Here is a 26,244-nt window from a genome sequence, read left to right as displayed (position 1 = left end):
TGAATAAACACAGATGGCAGCAAGATCAGTTGCACAAGAGAGGAAGAAATAATGCCAACATATGTCACACAGAGACACACACAGACGTGTGTGTGTGAGAGAGAGTTGGAACAGATCTTGCATGCACGAGAGGAGGGGGAGAGAGAGAGAGAGAGAGCAAAAGAAAGAGAGAAGGAAAAATATGCTTGTATCACATAACATATTTTGAAGGTTTTTTTTTGTTTTTTCTGTGTTTGTTGTTCTTTGGAAGGGTCTCCACGCATGGCCTTCCTGGGACCTCCAAGGTCGAAAGTATGCAAAAATACAGAGACACATGCACACACACACACACAATATCATTCAGCTGTTGAGCACATATACACCTGTTGAATAGCATTCCCCTCCATATACACAACACATACACACAGAGTCTCAAACACACATCTGTTGAATAGCACGCACATACACTCAAACACACACATCTGTTGAATAATGTACACATACACAGCCTCAAACGCACATCTGTTGAATAGCATACACATACACATGCATACACACACAGAGTCTCAAACACACATCTGTTGAATAGCATACACATACGCACATTCACACACATCTGTTGAAAGTACATGCATACTTTTTTATCTGTTGAAAGAATATACACACATACAGAGGGGGGGAGAGAGGGGTGAGTGAGGGGTATAAACTGAAGTACAAATAAGATACAAAGCAAAAATATATTTTTAAAAAAACCCCAGATAATTGCCAGCAACCATGGGGAGTTGAATTGTTTTTGTTTTTAAATTTCAAACGAGTGTTTGAAATAGCAACCCCAGTTATTTGAAATAATACCCAGTTAGCAACCATGCTTTGTTGGAATAATAAACCAGTTGATAACCTTGGTTTGTTGAAATAAACCAGTTAGCATCTTTGCTTCTTAGCAGAAATAATAATTTTGTTAGCAACCAAGAATATTTGAAATAATAAACCCACTACTTGACCCTTTTTGATACCAACCCAGCTGAAACCACCTCTGGTTCTTGTAGTATGAATGTCTTGTTTTTTAAAATTCTGAATTAGAATCTTCCACCAAACCTTAGTCACAATTTATGTTCCTAGCACTAGCTTAATGCAGTTCTATATTTAAGAGATGAGGAATTATGTCCATTATTTACGTTTGACGGATATTTGTCCTCATCTTGTTTGTTATTAACGTTTCGGCTGATATACCCTCCAGCCTTCATCAGGTGTCTTGGGGAAATTTCAAACCTGGGTTCTCATTCCTAAAGTATTTTTCGATGTTATTATTATTATTATTATCATTATTATTATTCAGGTTACTGCCTGGAATTGAACTCGGAATCTTGGGGTTAGTAGCCCATGCTCTTAACCACTATGCCATATGCTGATGGGCATATGTTAAGAGCGCAGGCTACTAACGCCAAGATTCCAAGTTTGATTCCAGGCAGTGACCTGAATAATAATAATATAATAATAATAATAATATCGAAAAACATTGGAAAAATACTTTAGGAATGGGAACCCAGGGTCGAAATTTCCCCAAGACACCTGATGGAGGCTGGAGGGTATATCAGCCGAAATGTTGTGTTAACAACAAACAAGATGACAAATATCTGTCGAATGTAATGTACTAGCTTAATGATAAGTTATTTTACTAAATTCTTTGTTATATTTCAAATTAGTTGAAAGAAACACAGAGCATCTCAACAGAAATATGGTAACAAAAGGGTTAAAGACAATCAGTCAAATGGGTCTTCAATTTGCACAAGATTTGGCTGCTATTTCTAACAAGTCAAACAACTATATGAAACAAAATCTGCAAATTAAACTGGTTAGTCGAAATGACTGATTAATTAGAATAATCAGTTAACAATCACAGTCATCTGACACGATAATCAGCAAACATGATTGGTTGGTATATTGGCTTCAAATTTTGGCAAAAGGCCAGGAGGCTATGGGGAGGGGAGTAAGTCAATTGCATTGACCCCCGCCAATGCTCAACTGGTACTTATTTTATTGACCCCCAAAAGGATGGCCTTGGTAGAATTTGAACTCAGGATGTAAAGACAAGCACAATGCCAATAAGCAGTTAGCAACCATGGTTTTTGAAATAATGAAGTGACCAGTTAGCAACCCTAATTAACTGAGATAAGCAGTTAGGCAATCTAATGAGGAGAAGTAATATTAGCAATACTAATTAGATGAAATAATAATTTTGGCAATCCCAGTTAATTGAATGAACCAGTTAGCAACGAAGGTTGCTAATTGGTTATTTTTAACTAACCCCATTTGCTAACTGGTTAAAGCTTCAACGACCAAGGTTCCCTCGACCAAATGCTTAGTTTAATTCAATAGTGTTGCTAACCTGACTGCATTACTTAACAAAGGCTGCTAATTAAATGCTGATTATTTCAAATAACAAGGGTTACTAACAACAGCCGATTACTTAACTCACCATTTTAAAAGGTGGGGGATCTGGCAGGTTGAACCAGATACGTCTAAACGTCTTTAGAGGAATTGGTAGTATTAAATCTTTTTAACTATAAACCAGAATTCTCACAAAATTATTAATAATCCTACTAAACACAACTCATTCCAAACGTTTGTTATTTGTTCCTTCTCAAGGCCCACACATTGTCTGGTCTGAGATCGAACCCAATGAGTTTGCTGCCCTAACCACTAGGCCATGTGCCTCCACATTCCAAATGCTTAGCCCACGAATATTTAAGCAGGCCATATCTGGCCCAAATATTTAACCTGCTGTATGCTGAAACCAGCCAGACCTGGTGTCTCACACCTATATGCTAAAGGGTTGATACATTAGTTTTATATATATCTTGTCAGTAGTTCATATATCCAAAAAAGAAGCACTCTCTTGGTCTGTCTGTCTCTCTCTGTATATAAAGAGTAAAGACCCCCTTCGGTCATGAGTGACCATGGGTTTGCACCTAGAGAGTTACCCTCTGAGGCACAAGTCTGGGCAAGGTTTTTTTTTTTTTTATGGAAGACCAGTAGTCGCCCATGCATACCAGCCTCCTCTCTCCACACCACCGATGTAATCCAAGGAAAAGGCAAAGGGGCTGATACAGCTCGGCACCAGTGACTTCACAACTCATTTCTACAGCTGAGTGAACTGGAGCAACGTGAAATAAAGTGTCTTGCTCAAGAACACAACACGCAGCCTGGTCCGGGATTCGAGCTCACAACCTCACGATCGTAAGCTCGACGCTCTAACCACTGAGCCACGCGCCTTCTCTCTGTATATATATATATATATATATATATATATATATATATATATATACATACGGTTTCTTTATAATGATATAATTGATATAATGTACTTGTTAATCAATTAAAGGCATCATTAGAAATGGCCATAATGAATTGACACCTGTCCTTCAATTGTTACTTATTTATGTATGTGCATGTGTTTGTGTGTGTGTATATATATATATATATATATATATATATATATATATATATATATATTCTACACATTTTATGTTCAATCTGGGCAAGTCCGACATCTCACACCTATCCTAAAATGTCATTCTAGAAGTAAACAATCATATCATCGACTCCTTGAGGTGAATAAACCTCTGGATGTTAAACACTTAAGCCATCATTGGTGCAGGACTTGATGCCCGACAGACTGTGGTTGCATTGTTGAAAATGTGTGCCGAAAAAGCTAAGATAAACAAATGGAATACAAATATCTCAGAAGTGTCGGAGGGAAAGAAAGAAAAAAGAAAACTGTGATAATTTTTTTGAAAATAAACAGTTTGATAGCAATGGAGAAAAAAAGCGAAATACTTACATTAAAAATGTGGTTTCCAAGCTGTTTAGTTTTTCTTGCTTTAGTAAGGGCATCTTGCACATTATTGATGGCTGTTTTTGTGTATTCCTGGACAGAGAGGACAGAGAGAAAAAGAATAGATTTAGAAAGAAAAGAAAGCTTTTCTATGTCGAAAAAAAAAAGAAAGAAAAAAGTTAAGATTCAATGAATTTTGCAAGAAAAGACAAAAGATATAGAATCTAAAAAGAAAAAAAAAAGAAAAATGTAAAAGGAATTTAGAATGAAAATGGTTATCAGCTTAATTTATTTATTCTGAATCAACCACAAAACACTGATGTGTGTGGATTTGGTGATGCAAACAGGAAAGGACTCAAAACACGAGTATATATATATATATGTGTGTGTGTGTGTGTTTATTTAAAAAAATATTAATCAGCATAATAAGTTAGAGTGGCTCAAGGGCCGAGAGTCATTCTAACTTCAGCTGGTTATTAATAAAAATAACTTATGTATGAATACATATATGTGAGTGTGTATATCTATGTATGTATATATGTACGTGTTTATCTGTGAATGTGCGTTTTTGTGTGTGTGAGAGAGAGAAACAATGGTGTCCTTGACTATAAAGAGAGAGAGAGAGAGAGACAAATGTGTCCATTAGTACAGCAACAGGCTAAGAATACTCGTGGCCAACAGATAAAGATTTTCAAAGAAGGATGTAAAACTTGAATCTCTTCAGATTTGGTAGACAAGGTAAGCATTTTATTGGTGTTTTATTTTGAGTTTAGATTGACTAACAAGTAGACAAAGTACTCAATACATGGAGTAGAGCATATTTCTTTATTCAAGGCTGAGACTACCTTCCATCATTGTTTACAGATCTTTTATCATTTATCTTTACACTTGTTTCAGTTATTGGACCACGGCCATGCTGGGGCACCTCCTTGAAGGGTTTAAGTAGAAAAGCCCAACCCTTGTACTTGTTTTTAAGTATGGTGCTTATTTAATTGGTCTCTTTAGTTGAACTGTTAAGTTATGAGGTGGTAAACAAACCAACACCAGGTGTGAAGTAGGAGGGCAACAAACACAGACACACATCATCATCGTTTAACGTCTGCTTTCCATGCTAGCATGGGTTGGACAATTGACTGAGGGCTGGTGAACCAGATGGCTGCACCAGGCCTCAATCTTGATCTGGCAGAGTTTCTACAGCTGGATGCCCTTCCTAACGCCAACCACTCCGAGAGTGTAGTGGGTGCTTTTATGTGCCACCGGCATGGGGGCCTATCGCTGATAATCTGTGACATGTTACACCACAAACACTGTAACAGTAGCCAACGTTACATATAATACCACATCTCAGACACTGTAACAGCAGATGTTACATCACAAAAACTTGTCTAAACACCCTGTACAAGCTCCACAACTAAGAATTTGGCTGTATTTCCACAGCTAATCACATCATCTCGTTATAATAAAACCAGACAGATTTCTGTAGACGTCAAAACAGATAAATAACTTGTTGGTCACAAATGACCATGTGATTGCACCTAGGAAGTTCCCCTTGAAGGCATAAGTCTGGGCAAGGTTGTTTATGCAAGAGCAGCAGTCACCCATGCATACCAGACTCCCATCTTCACGCCACTGAGGTTATCCAAGGGAAAGGCAAAGGGGCAATACAGCTTGGCACCAGTGATGTCACAACTCATTTCTACAGCTGATTGAACTGGAGCAACGTGGAATAAAGTGTCTTGCTCAAGAACACAACACAAGGCCAGGTCCGGGAATCGAACTTGCAACCTCACGCTTGTAAGCTTGACACTCTACCCACTGAGCTATGGGTCTTTACAGGGTAATTAATATTTCCATAATTAAAAGGTTAGTTCTTTGGTGGTAGAAGGAGGAGGGAGAGAGAAGCGAGAGAGAGTCACTGGTTGCATTCAGCTGAATTTAGGCCGGTTTCTTGGTTGACATGGCATATAAATTTCCCACCTGGCTGGGACACTGGAGCAAGATGAAATGGAAGTGTCTTGCTCAAGAACACAATGTGTTGCCAGGTCCAGAAACTGAAACCACAATCCTACAATCATGAGTTCCACACCCTAACCACTAAGCCACGTGCCTCTACTTAACTTGTGATGGTTGAACTTTGTAACATGTTAGAGAAAGAAACTTAACTGTTTCTTGCAATACATACCAATACATACATTTAAAACAAAACTTTTTCAAGGGCCCTTAAAGAGCTATTGTAGATCCCCAATTTAGTATTTCACTGTGTGGACCCCACAAAATCTTATATAGACCCTGGTTGAGAACCCACTGATTTAGTTGAACAAATCAACCCCAGTACTCATTTATATATATCTATTTCTCTTTGGTCGCCCCTTTCCAAGCTTAGTCAGGCTCATGGGCCCGGTTTCTGTGGCGTATGTGTTCCCCCCCAGCTGGACGGGATGCCAGTCCATCGTAGCGTTACTGAAGAAACAAGAAGAGAGAGTGAGAGAAAGTTGTGGCGAAAGACTACAACAGAGGTCACCACCACCCCCTGCTGGAGCCTCATGGAACTTTAGGTGTTTTCGCTCAATAAACACAAACAACGCCCGTTCTGGGAATCAAAACTGCGATCCCCTGACCGTGAGTCTACTGCCCTAACCACTGGGCCATTGCGCCTCCATACACACACACACACACACACATATATAAAAAACCTGGCACTTATTTTATCAGTCTCTTTTTGCTAAGTTATGGGGATGACTGAGAGCAGTTGTGTGGTGGTGGTGGACAAACACAAAGACAGACACCTACACACACAACATATATGACAGGCTTCTTTCAGTTTCCATCTACCAAATCCACCCACAAAGTTTTGGCTGGCTCAGGACAGGTGTGGACTCAAGAGGGGAGGAGTGAGAGCTGAGGGGCATATGCCCCCCCCCACTCTCCTCAAGAAAAGAAGTGCGTTCTCCTAAATAATGTTATTACCCCCTTTTTTCCTGGAATTGTATTACCTTCTAACCTTGTGCGGTCTCTTTGAAAAATCCATGGGACCACGCCCGCAGGGTGGGCGTCAGTAGAAGATACTTGGCCAAGGTACCACGTGGTCGGGAAGCAAGCATCTTAGTACACAGCAACACCAGAGTCTGGCGAGGGAGTTGAAACCTCATCAGCCCTCATCCAACTTAATCTTGGCAGCTTTGTTTCCAAACATAGAGTAATGGCTGAAAAGTGATACTCCTGGAATGCTTACAGGAAGTCATTTACCCTCATAAAACTCCCACCAGAGATAGGAGGGTGGGGGTGGGGGTGGGTGGGTGTTGGTGAGATGTCTACTTTTTACCATCTGTGAAGTGTTTTTTGTTGTTGTTTTAATCAGGAAAGGGAGGTGCTGATGGATTTATTGGCCTGCACTTGTGAAGCTTGTACATGTGTATGTAACTGTGTATGTTTGTAGATTTTATGAGGTGATTTTAATTATCTTCATTATATATATATGTATGTATATATGTATGTATGTATATATTTGGTGATGCAAACAAGAAAAATACAACCCAAAACATGTGTGTGTGTGTGTGTATATATATATATACATACATACACACATACAAATACATACACATATATATATACATATAGACACATACATACATACGTATATATATCACTTTAAATAGACAACTGAAAGAGCTACTAACAGTTTCATGCTATCATGATACTTGAACAGGAATATTCCTAAAATACGCCAATCTTTCAGTGACTCAAGGGACGAGAGTTTGGTGTATTGGCACTTATCAAATTTGATGTAGATACATGTGTACGAGTGTGTGTGTGTATGGCATATACATATATATGTGTGTGTGTGTGTGTAATTTTTGTTAATCATACACACAAGTGCATTTATAGCCAAAGTAAGTAGTCTGAATTTTGAAAAACAATTGAGATCCATAAATCCATGAAAGATGTTTGCTTCTGTTTTTAGATAACTTTTAAAAGAAATATTGTCAATGGAAATTAAACGCTAATTTATTACACACTTTGTTTAGAGATTATTTGAAATTGCTTTGAAACTATTTCGATTTGCTTCATAACTTATCTTAATTTCGAGATTGTCTTAATTAGTACGTGAAAAGGTGCAGTGTTGGTGGTGCAATAAAGTGCACACACACACACACCATGCTGCAAGCCACACACAGCATGCTTTTGTTTGGATGTGAGTGTTAGAAGACAGGAACTGTGGAGACTGCCAAGACAGTGAGACCTGTCCAACACATGCCAGCATGGAAAAATGCATATGTGAGTGTACACATGCACACACATACACCAATGCATGAAACTCTCAGACTTTGAGTCACTCTGGCTTTGTGGTAAGAAGCTTGCTCCCTAACCACATGGTTCTGGGGGTTCAGCCCCACTGTGTAGCACCTTGGGCAAATGTCTTCTACTATAGCCTTGTGAGTAGATTTGGTAGATGGAAACTGAAAGAAGCCCGTCATATATACATATATGTTTATGCATATGCTTGTTCCCCCACCATCACATGACAACTGATGTTGGTGTGTTTACATTACAGCAACTTAGCAGTTTGGCAAAAGGGACCGATAGAAAAAATACTAGGCTTAAAAAGACTAAGTCCTGGGATGAGTTTGTTTGACTAAAGGCAGTGCTCCAGCATGGCTGCAGTCAAATGAATGAAACAAGTAAAAGAATACACACGCACACACATTTTTAAAAAGTTTGGTTCAGTTCTGTGCTGCTCTCTCTAGCTACCTTCTGGTAGCCATCTTGCATTTCCTGGATCTCTCCATTTGGCATTCAAGGGGCCTGAAGGAGTCGGGCTCCTGCCTGGGCCCTGTGAAACTTGAAGTAGCACAGAACTGAATCAAACAGTTTTAAATCATACATGTAACATTTAATAAATGTGTTGAATGGCCTAGCATCCAGGTATGTTGCACTGGCAATCCCGAGATCATGGTTTCAAATTTCAGACTAGCTGCACATTGTGTTCTGGAGCAAAACACTCCATTTCATGTTGGTCCAGTCCACTCAGCTGTAAATGGCTTACCCTGTGATAGAATGGCCTTATGATCGGGGGCAACATTGGCCAGCTTGCCCAGCCAGTGGGGTGGCAGCAATCAAAAGCTAAAACGATGCAAAGTGCATTGTGACCAGTAATGTACAGTAATGTATCTGATAGTCTAGTTGATTATGTGACGTATATATTTCATTAAATAAATGACAAGGGAACAGGAATTGTGTAATTAATTTCATCGGCTTACAGCTGTTTCAGTTCCAAGTGCAATGTATCTTATAGCAGAAACAGCTGTAAGCCAATGAAATTGATTGTGCAATTCCTGTTCCCTTGTCATTTATTTAATACCATATTGTGCTCTGACTTCACTAATGTCTTATTCTGAAGCCTATGTGTATTGAGCTGACCCTTGGTCATCAGTATTGTTATGCTTAAACAAAACATCATACACACACACATATACTTAACATCATACACACGCATACATATACATAAATGCATACATATTTGTGTGTGTGTTTGTATCTATCTATCTATCTATCTATATATGACTGGCGAACCAGATGGTTGCTTCAGCACCAGGCTCCAATCTGATCTGGTAGAGTTTCTACAGCTGGATGCCCTTCCTAACGCCAACCACTCCGAGAGTGTAGTGGGTGTTTTTACATTCCACCAGCATGAGGGCCAGTCTGGCGGTACTATATATATATACACACACACACACATATATACACACACATGCACAGATATTCATATATAGGTACATATATACACATGCATGACTACATATACACGCATACTGAAAGATATACATTTACACACACATATTTGTATTTTTACAAATTCAAAAATGCACACATATTTACATATACTCCTATATACATATGTGTATATACACACACATACACGCATGCACGTACACACACACAAACACATACAAACAACACCATTTAAAGAATATGATACATGTAGCCATGGATTATAAACAAGAGTGCAACTTAAGCTAAACAAGCAAACAGACACTTCCATTGAAATAGATCTCTCTACACACACATTTTTATATTTTTATATACACACTGTAAATAAGGATTTGAATAGACAGAACATTACACACACATACAGAGGAGAACATAAAGGGACCAAACTAAATACTACACAGTACACTGTTTGGCACTCTACCAATTCGGCAATCCATTCTTTATTATCATTACCATTATTATTATTATTATTATTATTATTATTATTATTATTATCATATGGGGTAGTGAGGTGGGCTGGGGGTGAATCAAGTGTTGGGGAAAAAATGCCTTTTTTCTAAAGCTTTACATTTTGAGAACAAATCCTGTCAAGGACAATTTTGCCTTTCATCTTTTCAAGGTCAATAGAATAAAGTACCAGTTATGTACTGGGGTCCCCTTCCCAATCGCCTCAAAATTGCTGACCTTGTATCTAAACCAGAAGCCCTTATTATTATTGTTAAGGCGGTGAGCTGGCAGAATCATTAGCACGCTGAGCAAAATGCTTAGCGGCATTTTGTCTGTTTTGATGTTCTGAGTTCAAATGGCACCAAGGTCGATTTTGCCTTTCATCCTTTTGGGGGGTCAATGAATTAAGTACCAGTCAAACACTGGGGTCAATGTAATTGACTAGGCCCCCTCCTCCAAAATTTCAGGCCCTGTGCCTTTAGTACAAAGGTTTATTATTATCACGATTATATTACCAAGCCAAACAAAGTGCTTAGCAGCATTTCTTCTGAATCCTTATGTTTTGAGTTCAAATTCCACTGAGATTAGCTTAGTCTGTCATTCTTTTGGGGGTCAATGTAATTGACTAGTTCCTCTTGCCAAATTCCAAGCCTTGTGCCTATTGTGGAAGGAATTATCATTACAGGGTCATTTAGCACACCAGACAAAATGCTTAGGGGTATTTTGTCCATCTTTATGATCCGAGTTCAAATACTGCCAAGGTAAACTTTGCCTTTTGTCCTTTTGGAGTTGATAAAATGAAAACCAGTTGAGCACTGGGGTTGATGTAATCAACTTACTCTCTCCCCTAATTGCTGGCCTTGTGCCAAAGTCATAATTATTATGATTATTATTGCTGTTATTAAAGACGATGAGCTGGCAGAATCATTAGCACGCTGGGCAAAATGCTTAGCAGCAATTCATCTGTCTTTACATTCCGAGTTCAAATTCCATCAAGGTCAAAATTGCCTTTTATCCTTCTGGGGTTGATAAAATAACTTCCAGTGAAACACTGGGGGTCAATGTATTCAATCAGCCCCCTCCCCCATATTTCAGGCCTTGTGCCTTTTGTAGAAAGGATTATCATTATTATTATTATTTTTCTTTTATGCAAGGAATTACAATATTGTGTTTGTGTATGTTGGTCATGTTTGACCTTGACATGGAGAAATACTTTGACCTGTCAATCCACCCATATATGATTACAGCTTCCATCTGCAAGTGGCAATTGCAGTGACAGGCAATAGATCTCCCTATCTCAATTACAGAATAAAACAAGTCCGTCGTTCTACTGCACAAAACAGATCTATTTACTCACAACATTTCTTGCACATGTAGCCCTACCAACAGCTATACATGATGCAGTTCTTACAGTAACAAATAATGGAAAAATTCACCAAAATCTCAGGAGACTGAAGAAGTCTTTTGCAGTGGTTAAAAAAAATATCTCTTCTATAAAAAAAAATAAAGAATTCTTTTTTGATCGCAGTATTAATTTCTGTCTTCTCCCAAATCATTTATCTAAATAATCTTCACATTGTTATGGAGACCTTCTGACCTCTTGGATATCACTTGGCAACTGCACAAGTCCACCTGTTGTCTATGAACCATGTGACATGTTTGGCTGAGCAGAACTTGTGTTTCCAGTATTCTGCGATCGTGTTGCTCATTTTGTTTCATTCTCAAATTACTGTATTTTAACATGTATAAGGAACCACTTTTTGTCCAAAATTAGGTTAAAAAATATGGGAGTTTCTTATACATGGATAGTATTATATTACGGAGATGTACTTGCATAGCGAGTAACTTGATCTAAGATTGTGTGCTGGAACGAAAACAATTGCAGCGTGGAAGGTGTTTATAAGCCATTTATGAAACACAAAAACCGTTAGATTCACTTCAACATTTAAATTTAATTTGTCAAAATATTTTCGTCACTTTGTGATAGTATTATAGTTCCTTACAAAACCTTTTTTTCCAAATTTTAAGCCCCCCAAATTAGGGGGTTTCTTATACACATTAAAATACGGTATTTGATTGCGAGAGCATATCCAGAATAATGCATGGTATGTGTGAATTTGTGTTTGTGTCTATCAATGTAAACCAGTTTCGAGTTGTGTCAGTTTACATCAAAACAATAACTTTATCACGTCCATAAATAAATCTAATTTAGGGCACAAGGTCAGTAATTTTGAGGGGAGGGATGAGTTGACCCAAATGAATCCCCCCCTCCTCCAGTGCTTGACTGATGGTTCATTTTATTAGCCTTGATCTTGATAGATAAGATTCTTTTCTGGACCTGGGTCATCGCATGACTAACAAACAACCAGACCAAGACATCACGTATATCACAGAGACAATATGGAAGCACAGGCAGGGATTAACTGGTCACTGCTGGTGCAACAAGGGAAAAAATCAGGGGCTGAAACTCGTGTGGCAACCTTCTTCTGGTAAATGTAGAAGAAGTAGAGCCGTGAGAAACTACGTCAACCAATGGCTAAAGGACACTGGACATACTGTCCAAGAGATTTAAGAACTGTCCTGGATGACAGAGAAGAATGGAAGATGGGTGTAAGGAATGCCAAGAAATTCTTGATCTAGTAAATAACTGATTACCAGAGTAGAAGTGGTCGAAATGGGGGTTCTCTGAAGGATTCCTAGAGTAACATTATTTGACAGGGTGCATGTCTTGGAGATCAGGGAATCTCTTCAGGCTGAGCTGCTGCTTCTCTGCATTGAGAGGTCACAGCTCTGGTATTATGGATATGTGGTTAGAATGTTACAGGAAAGAATTGCAAGACTGATTCTTCAAGCCAAGCCAAGAAGGTGACCTAGGGGTAGACCTTTCAGCAGCAGACCTAAGGGGAGACCAAGAATGAGATAGTTGGATGATATCCATAGTCTGAGTTGGTCATGCTTGGGAATCCAGCCAGAAAGTGTAATGATGGATGCTTATGATAGGATCCCATGAAGGAAGTGCCTAAGGATTCTACCCCAACACCTGGCAGGAGACCTAGTGATAGAACAAGAATGAGATGGTTGGATGATGTCCATAGTCTGAGTTGGTCATGCTTGGGAATCCATCTAGAAAGTGTAATGACTGTTGCTTCTAATAGGACCGTATTGAGGAGGTGCTTGAGGACTCTACCCCAATAACTCACCCAGGTATAGTGGGCAGAGAAGATGGGTGGATGGATACGATTGACCAGCTGGTACTGTCAGTTATGATGGTGAGTGTTCCAGCTGATCCGATCCATGGAACAGCCTGCTCGTGAAATTAGCATGCAAGTGGCTGAACACTCCACAATGTATTGCCAGGAATTGAACTCACCACCTCATGATCATTAGCCAAATACTCTAACCATTTAAGCCATGTGCCTTCACTACGATAGACTAAAAACTCTCCAAAGTGGTGCCCCAGCATGGCCACCATCCAGTGACTGAAGCCAGTGAGAGAGTAGTGATGATGTTTAGAGCAGTGTTCCATAGTCACTATGGTGTTCTTAACATGTTAGTTATTTCACAAGATGAACATTATTATTATTATTATTATTATTATTACTACGTGTCCTGAAGTTGTTGTTGTTGTTAGGCCTACACTACTATCTCTTTGCCCCAAATCTCTTCATTAGCAAAATCTAGTTTAGAGAGAAACCCTGGCATAATTAAAATAACCCTGGTGGCTTTTGGTTTCCTAACAAACACAAATTCAAGTTTTGTATCTGTTATGACAGATTTGCTTGAAAATAAAATAGCCTGCCCTCTGTAGCAGTCAAATTACACGGCTCTCAGCTCCCGCTCTCTCTCTCTCCCCTCCGTCTCTTTCTTTCCCTCTCTTATCATAAGAACCAAAATACTGTCTATTTGCCAAGACAAACCCACAGCTATGCACTTATCTACTTTCAAAGTGGATGTTGTCTTCTTGATAAGAACTGAGAAACTCAAACATTAGCTGCCGGGACATGACAAAAACCAAAACAGGATGGCTGCTTGTTCTGTTGGTGAGAAGGCTACATTTTTGCACACTCAATACACACATCTACCACACTATCCTCTCAAAAGTGCATGAAAAACGTTTCTTCTTCAAAAACAATCAATCAACTTTACCTACAACCCTGCTATTTCTTTCCCCTCTCCCCTGGTCCACAGTAACTGTGTGTGCCACATTTTTAAACAGATTCCAGTCTGAGAAACATACGACATCTGACTGCAAGTCACTAAATTCCGTTTTGGTGGGGAGGAAAGTTCGCCATGAATCACATCGCTTATTGAAACGTATTTTGCTGCTACGGAAATTTCAAGACTCTGACAAAGAAGATAGATATCTAAGCCGTCTTTCATCTTGGCTTTGCGTAACCCCTGTGGCAAACCATCATAAATTAGACTCCTGATGAAACAGCTGTCTGAAGGTGATGAGTGGTGGTGCCGGTGGCTCTGCATGAGGGAGAGAGGGAGGAGAGGGGGGGGAGAAGGAGGAAGTTAGGAAAATAAATATTATTAAATCATAATTCATTGCCAATTTCATTTGACAGAAAAAAAATGTTATTATCTGCAATAAATTTAATGTAAAAATACCAACTCTTATGATACAATTTATCAAATATATTTTTCTATTATTTCCGACTGGAAATGGTGGTGATGGTTGAACGGCAGGGTTTGTGTGTGTATGTATGTATGTATATATATATATATATATATATATATATATATAATATATATATATATATATATATATATATAGAGAGAGAGAGAGAGAGAGAGAGAGAGAGAGAGAGAGAGAGAGTGAAGGAGGGGGAGAGAGAGAGGAATGTTGTGGCAGTGGTGGTGGTGGTGGTGGTGATGACCGAGGGATCAAGTTTACAAAGGAATGACCCCTACTCAAAACATTGCTTGACCTGCCTGCTAAAAATAGTAACCAAATTATCTTTCTCAAACACACTCCCCTACCAATGCACAGTCTTAAAAAAAAAAGGAACAATAGATATTGAGATCCTAGATACACTGTGTATGTAAAAAAGAATGGGATGGTCATATATGGAATGTCCTTTTGACCATAGATAGGTCTGTCTGATCAAGACCGACCTGGGGGTAAACAACAACAGCAACTACAAAACAAACATGCTGAACCAACAGGAAAACTTCCATGCAGGCAGTCAAACTTCTAGAAATAGCAGCCAAATCACCCCTCTCCACCACCACACTCCATCTTCTATCTCACTCTTAAGAGAAAATACGACCCATGGGGAGCACACAGGATAATGTAGAAATAGGGTTGAAAAGAAAACTACAGGATGGGCATGGTACCCTGAAACAGATTTGACCATTGGTCTGATCAATGTTAGGGGCTAACCTGGGCTAATTTACTACTACTACTACTACCACAACCGCTCTTCCTCCTCCTCCTCCCACTACTACTACTACTAATAATAACAATCCTTTCTACTATAGGCACAAAGCCTAAACTAAAAAAAAATTTTTTTAGGGAAGTGGGTTAGTCAATTACATTGACCCCAGTGCACAACTGGTACTTATTTCATAGACCTTGAAAGGATTAAAGGTGAAGTTGACCTCGGTGGAATTTGAACTCATAATGTAAGTTATTCTCTTGGAAAGAGAACAAAGACAAAAATCTTTCACTTCAGCATATTTTTTTAAAAATAGGCTCAACAAAAAAGGGGCTGCACTTGAAACCCTTTTTAAAGGCTTCCTATTCTGATGGGAAGAAGGTGAGGGTGGGGTGAAAAGAGGTTGTTAATCTTAAACCAGAGATTTGGCCTTATTACTTTCAATGTAGAGGTTTCTACTGCAAGGCCCCAAACAGTCAGGTGATGGTGGTGATGAACTGGGCAAGGGGTCAAGTCCTAAAAACATGAACATTTATGGGAGACACTAACAACATGGTTTTTGTTAACCAGTGATGACCCCTAAGACAACACTCCAGTTCAATCAAAACAACTAAAAGTTCACTGAATTACAATAACATAGGTGGTTGAGTATTCCAAAAGGTATTTGTACTCGTTATGTCAATTCTGACTAATTCTGCATAAGGTGTGACAAGACTGGTTTTTTGAAACAGATGTACAGACGACTACCTTATATTATACAATCTATCTTGTATTATAGAGGTACAGTCAATACGACTGACCTTTTCAGTCACCACATGCCAAGTTCTACTTCTAAGGAGTTGGGCTGAATCGGTCACAGTGAAAATTGCCCTACATGGTCCACCACAGTTAGGTCAAAGCTGGGTTTGACTAATTGTAAAGTGGACTTCTAAACAATTCAGTCCTGTCTGCTTACATATACTCCTAAAACTCTTGCTGTATTTAATGGGTATAAATCTCCAAAAATCACCCCAAGTCCTGAATGCAAAGTTGGGCCCATATTGTAAACTTTAACCCCTTAGCATTCAGATTACTCTGTCAAATGTAATGTTTATTTATTCACATTGTTTTGAGTTAATCATGTATACTCACGTAGCTGTGAGATTTCAATGATGTGATTGTTTATTTTTAGAATGACATTGCAAAGTAGGTGTGAGAGGCCAGATGTGACTAGTTTGAGCATAAAACAGAGGACACTTTGGTTGGATATGGCCAGTTGAAATGCTAAAAGGATAAACTGGCCATACCTGGCCCAAATATTCTACCTGCTTTATGTTCAAGCCAGCCGTACAATGTCAATGAAAAGTTAAACAATCAGATCATCAAAATCTTGACGGTATGAGATTAAACACACGATTAATTTAAACCAGGCATATCCAGGTCAGATATCCTACCTGTTTTATGTTGAAACCAGCCAGAACACCTACCCTACAATGTCATTATAAAACTAACGAGCAAGGTCGTTGCTAGTGCCGCTGGACTGACTCCTGTGCAGGTGGCATGTAAAAAACACCATTTTGAGCATGGCCGTTGCCAGTACCACCAGACTGGCCCTCATGCCGGTGGCACATAAAAGCACCCACTACACTCTCGGAGTGGTTGGTGTTAGGAAGGGCATCCAGCCGTAGAAACACTGCCAGATCAGAATGGAGACTGGCGCAGCCATCTGGTTTGCCAGTCCTCAGTCAAATACGCCAACCCATGATAGCATGGAAAGCGGATGTTAAATGATGAGGAAGGATCATGAAAACCCCAAAGCTATGAGATAATACAGGATTAATTCAAAACAATGTTAGGAAATAAGCCTGATATTTCACAGAGCAAATTGAAAGGTAAAAGATTATTGCACAAAAATGTTATTCTGCAAAATATGTGCTGTTAAAATTGTGTTGTGTCTAATATGCCAGAGTGTCTTTTATGCCACCAAATATGGTGTTTAATAGTTGCTTTAAAGTGAGGAAGAAAAGCAAAACCGTTTGTATTTACATCTCCTCAACTTATGACCGCAAAAAGGTTTATCTGATTCGTTTTTGCAATTGAATAAAGCTCTCGCCAGTTTTGAAGCTTTGCAAAGGTTGGACATATCACTCAAGATGCTGTACATTGTGATCATAAGATATATGACAAAAAAAAAAAAGAAAGAAAGAAAGAGAAAAATCTATTGAACAAAGATCACCATGTTCTTCAAAAAACCTCAACTCAAGAATATGAGTGAAGATTAAAAATTTATTTTGAATTGCACTTTTTTCACAGGAATAATTTTTTAAATTCTATGTACGTGGAATTTCATTTGTATTAATTTCTATGTTAATTTTAGATTGTATTTTTGTTTACACTACAAGAGAGCACAAATGCATTTTCCACATCATGTTCAATAATTATGGATTAAATTTTTATGTTTTATATTTTTAAAACCTTTTTGAATGAAAGTAGAGTTGAAAAATATAAATCGAAAATACGACGAGGTTGACTTATGACTTCTCAGTTGGAACGGAACTCGAGGGGAGGGTGCATTTAGAAACTTGGACAATCAAAATCAAAGAAAGGAGGTATCTACTCACGTGACATTGTGCCAGCAATTCTCTCATAATAAACTGATCATAAATATCTCTGGCTTGCTTAATCCTGTCTTCATCAGTATCCATTGTCTGAAATTTTTTAATCTAGAAAATAGAGAAAGAGAGAGAAAAAAGGAATTAACAACAATAAAGAAATGAAATGGTTAAAAAAAAAAAAGAAAAGAAAAGAAATCGCGACATTAAAGCCCAGCACACATATCGGCATGTAATATCAATGGTCTTTTAACCCTCTTGGTACCAGTTCAGCTTCTCCGATACAAAACCTCTTTGTTATATTCAAATTAAAAACCACCCAGGAGAAGAATTTCAACTGAGAATCTTTTATCGTCTCTCTTCTGCTCCAAACAATCACTTTTATAATGGAAAAGTGGAATATTTTACCAAATCTCTCTAAATTAGATTTTTTTCTTCTTTTTCTCACGCTCCAACGGAAAGAAATAAAAGATTATTTCTTTCGGTTGAACAGTAGAGCCTTGAAGGGTTTTTAGTTGAACAAATCAAACCCCAAGACTTATTTTTTTCCTTCAAGTCTTTTTATTTTTAATCTTTTTTTTTGTTTCAGCCATTAGATTGTGGCCATGCTGAGGCACCACTCCAAAGAACTTTTAGTTGAATGACTTAACTCCAGAACTTATTATTTTTTTAAAGCCTAGTACTGTTGGTCTCTTATATGCTGAAATGCTGAGCTACAGGGATGTAAACAAACCAGCGCCAGTTGTCAAGTGGCTGTGGGGGACAAGCGGACACAAAGACATACATATACATACACGCACACATATACAACAGGCTTCTTTCAGCTTTCTGTCAACCAAATCCACTCAAAGCTACAAAGCTTTGAAGCTATATGAAGCTATAAAGTGTTAATCAGGCACTCAACTATGAGTGCACTGCATCTGGCAGCAGAAACAGCTGTAAGCTAATGAATTGTTTATTGCTTTGTTATCTCATTTTCTTGTTACCGATCTGAAGCACATATTGAGTTCTACACCAGGCTATTAGCCTCACAAAGCCTAAGCAAAGCAATATATATATATATATATATATATATATATATATATACGTGTGTGTATAAGCTTGCAAGTATATCTGGTTTTTATAGATAACATCTTCCCCCACTCCTGATGATCTGCTGTCCCCAACGACTGATAAACTGAAACGATTATTAATCTCATATAAAGTGTTCTGCTCGGAAACACAGAAAAAAAAAGAAAAAAAAGGTGGAGGAGGGGAAGAAAAAGAAAAAAAGGAAAAGCCTCCCCCCCTCATATTTCAACTTATGAGTTAAGAGCAGGTGGTGTGCAGCAGAGACATACAGTGTGTGTGTGTGTGTGTGTGTGCTTGAAGTGCAGATCTTGCAGCAGATAATAGCTCAGTCAGCCATAGATGAGTGTTTCTGAGGTTTCACACCATCAAATAGATTTAAGCAACAGCAAACACTGCTGGGTCGTTCAACTGTGAAACGGAGATGAATTTTAAGTGCTGCACAGGAGATCAATATCTCGAGATCTATAGGCTTATTGTTAATGGCAATGAACGGCAGGAATCACGCAGAACAGAACTGAACACCTGAGAGGAATTGATGCACAATAGATGCCCTATTCTCTTACTTCTTTCAGTCATTTGACAGCGGCCATGCTGGAGCACTGCCTTTATTTGAACAAATCAACCCCAGGACTTATTCTTTGTAAGTCTAGTACTTATTCTATTAGTCATTTTTTGCCAAACTGCTAAGTTATGGGAATGTAAACACACCAACATCAGTTGTCGAGTGACGGTGGGGGGAACAAGCAGACACACAAATACATACATATATATATATATATATATATATATATACATACATACATATACATGATGGGCTTCTTTCAGTTTCCGTCTACCGAATCCACTCACAAGGCTTTGGTCGGCCTGAGACTATAGTAGCCATTATAGTAACCGTTTTATAGTAGAATGATAGAGAACAGGACCAAATGCCTAATTCTTTTATTCTTTTACATTTTTCAGACATTTCACTGTGGCCATGTGGGAGCACCATCTTAAAGGGTTTTAGTCTAAGAAATTGACCCCAGGACTTATTCTTTCAAAGCCTAGTACTTATTCTGTCAGTCCCTTTTGTTGAACCGCTAAGTTACGGGGGACGTAAACACCAACATCGGTTGTCAAGCAATGCTTATAGTAACTGTTTTAATAGATATTCCATAGTAGATTTGTTACGATAATTCTCTTATCAGATCTGTGGGATTGTTACACGAAACCTTTGATTCCATCTCCTGTCTTTAACTCCTCTCTTTATAATTATAACTAATCATAAATTACTTATATTCATTTCTTTATAGCTCACAGGGGGCTAAACATAGAGAGGACAAACAAGGACAGACAAAGGGATTAAGTTGATTACATCGACCCCAGTGTTTCACTGGTACTCAATTTATTGACCCTGAAAGGATGAAAGGCTAAGTCAACCTCAGTGGAATTTGAACTCAGAACGTAGTGACAGACGAAATACCGCTAAGCATTTTGCCTGGTGTGTTAACGATTCCTTCAGTTCTCTGCCTTAATATATTTCTTATATTGACCGAAAGTACAAAAGGTATGGAGACAATATGAATGTTAACTTGCTAAGAAATTCGCTTTGTAACCATGTGGTCTCAGGTTCAGTTCCACTGTCTGGCACCATGGGCAAGTGTCTGTCCTTTACAATGGTCCTGGGGAGATCAATGCCTTGTGAGAGAATTTGGTAGATGGAAATTGCATGTGTGTGTATTTGTGCTCGATAACCAGTGTTGCTTTGTTTATGTCTCTGTGACTTAGTGGCTCAGCAAAAAGAGCTTTCTGGTGGAAGTATCAGGCTTAGAGAAAAAAAAAGTACTGAGATCCATTTGTTTGACTAAACCCTTCAAAGCAGTGCCCAATGCCCCAGCATGGCCACAGTCCAATGACTGAAACAAGTAAAAGGTACACCATAAACTAAAATGAGATTAAAGAAATAAACTATGAAAATACTAAATAAAAGAATAAGCCCTGGGGGTTGATTTGTTCAACTAAAAGGTGGTGCTCCAGCATGGCCACAGTCAAATGACTGAAATGAGTAAAAGTGTAAGAGGAATGTAACAAGTGTTGGTGCAGGATTCCACAGATGTGTGTGTGTGTGTGTGTTACCGAGTATTCTTGTATGTATGAATATATGCTTTTGTGTGTGTGTGTTTTGAGTTTTATGCATTTCGTCGTGCATGTCTACACGTAAATTATGATTGCTGGTTTGAGTTTGGTGTGCATGCATGCGTGAGAGCGCATGTGTGTGATAGTGTGGCATCTACAGCAAGCGAGCTGGTAGAATCGTTAGCAAGCCGGACAGAAATGCTTAGTGGCATATCGTCTGTCCTTACTTTATGAGCCCCTTGTGGGCAATAAAGAAATAAGTGTGCATCTACAGCTGTGTCTGCACATAGACATACTTTAGCGCACGGCTTACAAAACATCATATTTATAACACACACACACACACACGTAGAGAAGAGGAGGACACAATACACCAAGACATGTGCAAATACTTCGAAGATTCAAACACATTCATATAACCATTGAATTACACACATACACGATATGCAACCACTGCACACAGTGACTACTACTACTGTTACTACTGAGGAAAGAGAGTAAATTTGAGCTTAGACAGGTCTTGTTTTATAAGAGCCAAGTCAGATGTGTAGGTGTTTTCAGTGTTACATGCACTGAGGATGTGAAGGTCATGTGTGGCAGTGCAGATGCACATCACACACACATATACAAACATAGACACACACACGTACATACATACATGTGTGTGTGTGTACAAGTGAAAGAAAATAGCACTTGATATATGTGTGTTGAGCTTCTGTTTGTAGACGACCAGTTGTCGAGTCAAGTGTCCCTGCGTTGGCGTTTCAGTTTCTCCTGATACAGGCACAGGTGTGACTGTATGCTAAGAGGTTTGCTTCCCAACCACATGGTTCCAGGTTCAGTCCCACTGCATGGCACTTTGGACAAATCTCTTCGACTATAGCCCTGGGCCGACCAAGGTAGACAGAAACTGAAACAAGGCGACCAACTGGCAGAAATGTTAGCACACCGAGCGAAATGCTTTACGGTATTTCGTCTGCCGTTAGGTTCTGAGTTCAAATTCCACTGAGGTCGACTTTGCCTTTCATCCTTTCGGGGTCGATTAAATAAATACCAGTTATGCACTGGGGTCGATATAATTGACTTAATCCGTTTGTCTGTCCTTGTTTGTCCCCTCTGTGTGTAGCCCCTTATGGGTAGTGAAGAAATAAGAAACTGAAAGAAGCCTGTATATGTATGTATATATAAAATAAGTCTTGGGGTCGACTTGTTTGACTGAAACCCTTCAAGGCAGTACTCCAGCATGGCCGTAGTCACATGACAGAAACAAGTAAAAGAATAAGAGAATATATATACCAACACTCCATTGGTAGATAAATACAGTTTTCTTTTTAAATGTGGATTTTGCACATAAACCTTAAGTTTCCTGCATTTGCTGTTGTAATTTTCAAATAATCCACAGAACATGGCAGAATATTTAGAGATTGTGATATGAAACGCGTGAAACCGAAGGTTATTCATAGAATCCACAAATAAAGAACACACACACACACACACATAATAGTTCAATCCACACAGATCAATAGTAATCTGATTTCTGGCATCAACATCATCAGTCTCATTGTTTGACAGTTTGATCTGTTCTCTTCTCCACACCCACCCACCCATTCCACCACCACCATCAGATCAGTGACATCCACAGTGTTGTCGTCAACATCATTATCGGTATTATTTGAAGGACACTGAAAAGAGATGCTACTCTCAATATTTCCTCTCGGTGACAATGTGTGCTTTTGTTCTTGATGCTGTTAAGCTCCCCCACCACACACGATGACAACAACACATACAAACACACACGCGCACACACACACATATAAATACACAGACACCAACACATGTAGAAGCACTAACAGAGATAAAAACACACACGCACACAGCAGTCATCAACACACACACACTCACAGAACACCAACATAGACACGTAAACCAGTTTAGGCAGATGCCAATACATATACACATAGAAGTTCCAACACACACACACAACATATACACACACATTCTAATGACAACACACATATATAACACAAACACACACATTTACACATACAAATGACAACACACATACATAACAAAAGGCAACATACATTTACACACACACACAATGACAACACATGCATACACACATGCAAACACACAAACACACATAGAAATGACAACACACGCATACACACACACAGCAATTCATACAGACACCAATATAAATGCACATAGAAGGACTAACACATTCACATACACACAAACAGGCAAACACCAACACATACACATGTGTAGGAAACACACACACACATACACACACACACACTCAAACCAGGACCCTAATCAAACTAGCAGATGTGTTAACTCGTTATAAAACACTTTATTAATTTGAGATGTTTCAAATCCAATCAGATTAAATAAGATTAAATTAGATAAGAGATTAGATTAGGCTTAGATTAGATTAGATTCCCTTCTTGTCTGGTGCCAGCTAGTGAGAACCAGTCGGAGTACTTTAAAGTCTGGTGTAACCCACCCTACCTTGTCACCCTGTGCTTCCACAAAAAGGGTCGCCTTGTGTTGGTGACGCCAATAACAGATATAACAATCAAACCACTCTTGAATCACATCCTATTACCTTAAAAAGGGAAGGACATATTGGTTTATGTAGTTAGAAAAACAAAGGAAAAAAAAAAGGGGAGTGGGGAATGAAAAAAGAAAATAAGCCCCGAAGCACTACTACTCATTGGCTAACATCCGTTTCCCATGCTGGCATGCAGTGAGCTCTAGTGTCAGCTCTGACGTGGTTTCCACAGCCGGATGGATTTCCCCGCCAAAAGTTATCAGGTTCTGGGTTCAGTCTCACTGTATGGCACCTTGGGCATGCGTTTTCTAATACAGCCTCGGGCTGACCAACTCCTTGTGAGTGGATTTGGTAGACAGAATCCAAAAAAAGCCTTTCGTATGAGTGTGTGTGTGTGTGTATAAAAATTTAATATGATGGTCACTGCCGGTATGTCTTTGAGTTACCCAGGGACTACACAACTTTGGCACAAGGCAAGCAGTTTTGGGGGAGGGGCTAAGTTGATTAAATGTGCGTGTGCTTGTTCCACCACCATTGCTTGACAATGGATGTTGGTGTGTTTATGTCCCTGTAACTTAGCACTTTGGCAAAAGAGACCAAGAGAATAAGTACCAGGCTTACAAAGAATAAGTCTTGGGGTCGATTTCTTCAATTAAAAGGTGGTGCTCCAGCATGGCTGCAACTAAACGACAAAAACAAATTTAAGAATAAAAGCGAAAGAATCTCAGAAATTCATGCGAAAAAAAAACTATTTCCTCTGCAAAGAGGTAAATTATTAATTATCGCTATTAACGAAGATTGGTCCGACACATTCCGATGTTTAAACTCTATGAAGCTGGTCAGGGTGTTTTACATTCATGAGTTTATAAAGCAAACCCTTCCTGAAAGGAAGTTCTTTTGCTATTTTATCAGCAGAGCAAGGCAATACCTTGTCTAGTGGTCAGCTTTGCCATTGTCGTTGTTGTTGTCGTCGTAAACCAGAGCAGAAATAAACGAAGTAAACAGGGAGTGGAAGTCCTTAAAATATCTCATTCCTTTTGACCTTCTTCGTTCCAGCTGGAATTGTCAAGATAAGAGCAACAAGTGTGTCTGGGAAATGAACTGCACAGAAACAAAGAGGAGAGATTTAGCGAGGACAGTTGAAGGGGAGGCCAATGAAACGAAAGTCGGACAGTTGAAGGGGAGGCCAACGAAGCTAAAGTCGGACAGTTGAAGGGGAGGCCAACGAAACGAAAGTTGGACAGTTGAAGGGGAGGCCAACGAAACGAAAGTCGGACAGTTGAAGGGGAGGCCAACGAAACGAAAGTCGGACAGTTGAAGGGGAGGCCAACGAAACGAAAGTCGGACAGTTGAAGGGGAGGCCAACGAAACGAAAGTCGGACAGTTGAAGGGGAGGCCAACGAAACTAAAGTCGGACAGTTGAAGGGGGGGCCAACGAAACGAAAGTCGGACAGTTGAAGGGGAGGCCAACGAAATGAAAGTCGGACAGTTGAAGGGGAGGCCAACGAAACGAAAGTCGGTTAAAATCTAATGATGGAGATTTCAATTAACATCATTTACAACAACAACAATAATATAAAAATAAATTTAATGAAATTACACCATATCCCAAGTCAGAGAAGTCTTAGAAAAAAATAAAACACACACCGAGGAATCACATATATATCTATCTATATATATATATATATATATATATATATATATATAGAGAGAGAGAGAGAGAGAGAGTTTACGAAAAAAAACAAAAGACGAAGACAGGTGGTGTACAAAACAAACAGAAAAAGTCTTTTACGTTTCGAGCCTATGCTCTTCTACAGAAAGGGACAGAGAAAAAAACAAAGAGAGAAACAAGGAGAAAAAAAAATATGTATAGTGGCTAACAATCTATCATGGCGATATATATAACTCAGAGTTGAGTTTATATAAATCACTAAGTGAAGTTTCATGTTCCCAGTCCTCAAACATCTAAACCAGGAAGCTTGTGTGTATGTGTGAAAGAGGAAGCTATGACATGATGAACAAGCACTCAGCTCTGAGTGCATTGTATCTTATGGCAGAAACAGCTGTAAGCTAATGAAGTTGGTTACATAATCCCTGTTTCCTTGTCCTTCTATTAATTTCCTATGATGCTTAGTACTTGCCTAAAGCTTGGCCCTGAAACATGGATATTGAGTTCTCACTACAGATTATGAGAATAATTATGCCCAAGTGAAGTCATAATATATGACACATACGTATGTATATATATATATATATATATATATATATATATATATATATATATTCAATGAATTAGAAGCAGCACTAGGCTTGTAAACATTATCAACCACACACACATTGAGTAGTTTGCTTACCAACCACATAGTTCTGGGTTCAGTCCCACTGCATGACACCTTGGACGAGTGTCTTCTACTATAGCCTCAGATTGACCAAAGCCTTGTGAGTGGATTTGGTAGACGGGAACTGAAAGAAGCCCGTCACACATACACACACATA

The 26,244-nt window shown here is 38.9% G+C and overlaps 1 protein-coding gene across 2 annotated transcripts in view; it reads right to left on the bottom strand.

The window, feature by feature from the left end:
• The window catches only part of LOC115224846 (G protein-coupled receptor kinase 1), a 240,595-nt gene that overhangs the window by 71,536 nt on the left and 142,815 nt on the right, over positions 1-26,244 (bottom strand). For both annotated transcript variants that reach the window (XM_029795790.2, XM_036513549.1), the window contains exons 4-5: positions 18,015-18,116; positions 3,821-3,907 (exon numbers count right to left, since the gene is read on the bottom strand). In XM_029795790.2, coding sequence (XP_029651650.1) covers positions 3,821-3,907; positions 18,015-18,116 — 189 coding nt within the window. The remainder of the gene's footprint in view (positions 1-3,820; positions 3,908-18,014; positions 18,117-26,244) is intronic.

The sequence above is a fragment of the Octopus sinensis genome, linkage group LG26 (assembly GCF_006345805.1).
Source record: "Octopus sinensis linkage group LG26, ASM634580v1, whole genome shotgun sequence".
Classification (NCBI taxonomy): Eukaryota; Metazoa; Mollusca; class Cephalopoda; order Octopoda; family Octopodidae; genus Octopus; species Octopus sinensis.
Note: the sequence above shows the minus strand (reverse complement) of the source record. Positions and strands in the feature narration are given on the sequence as shown.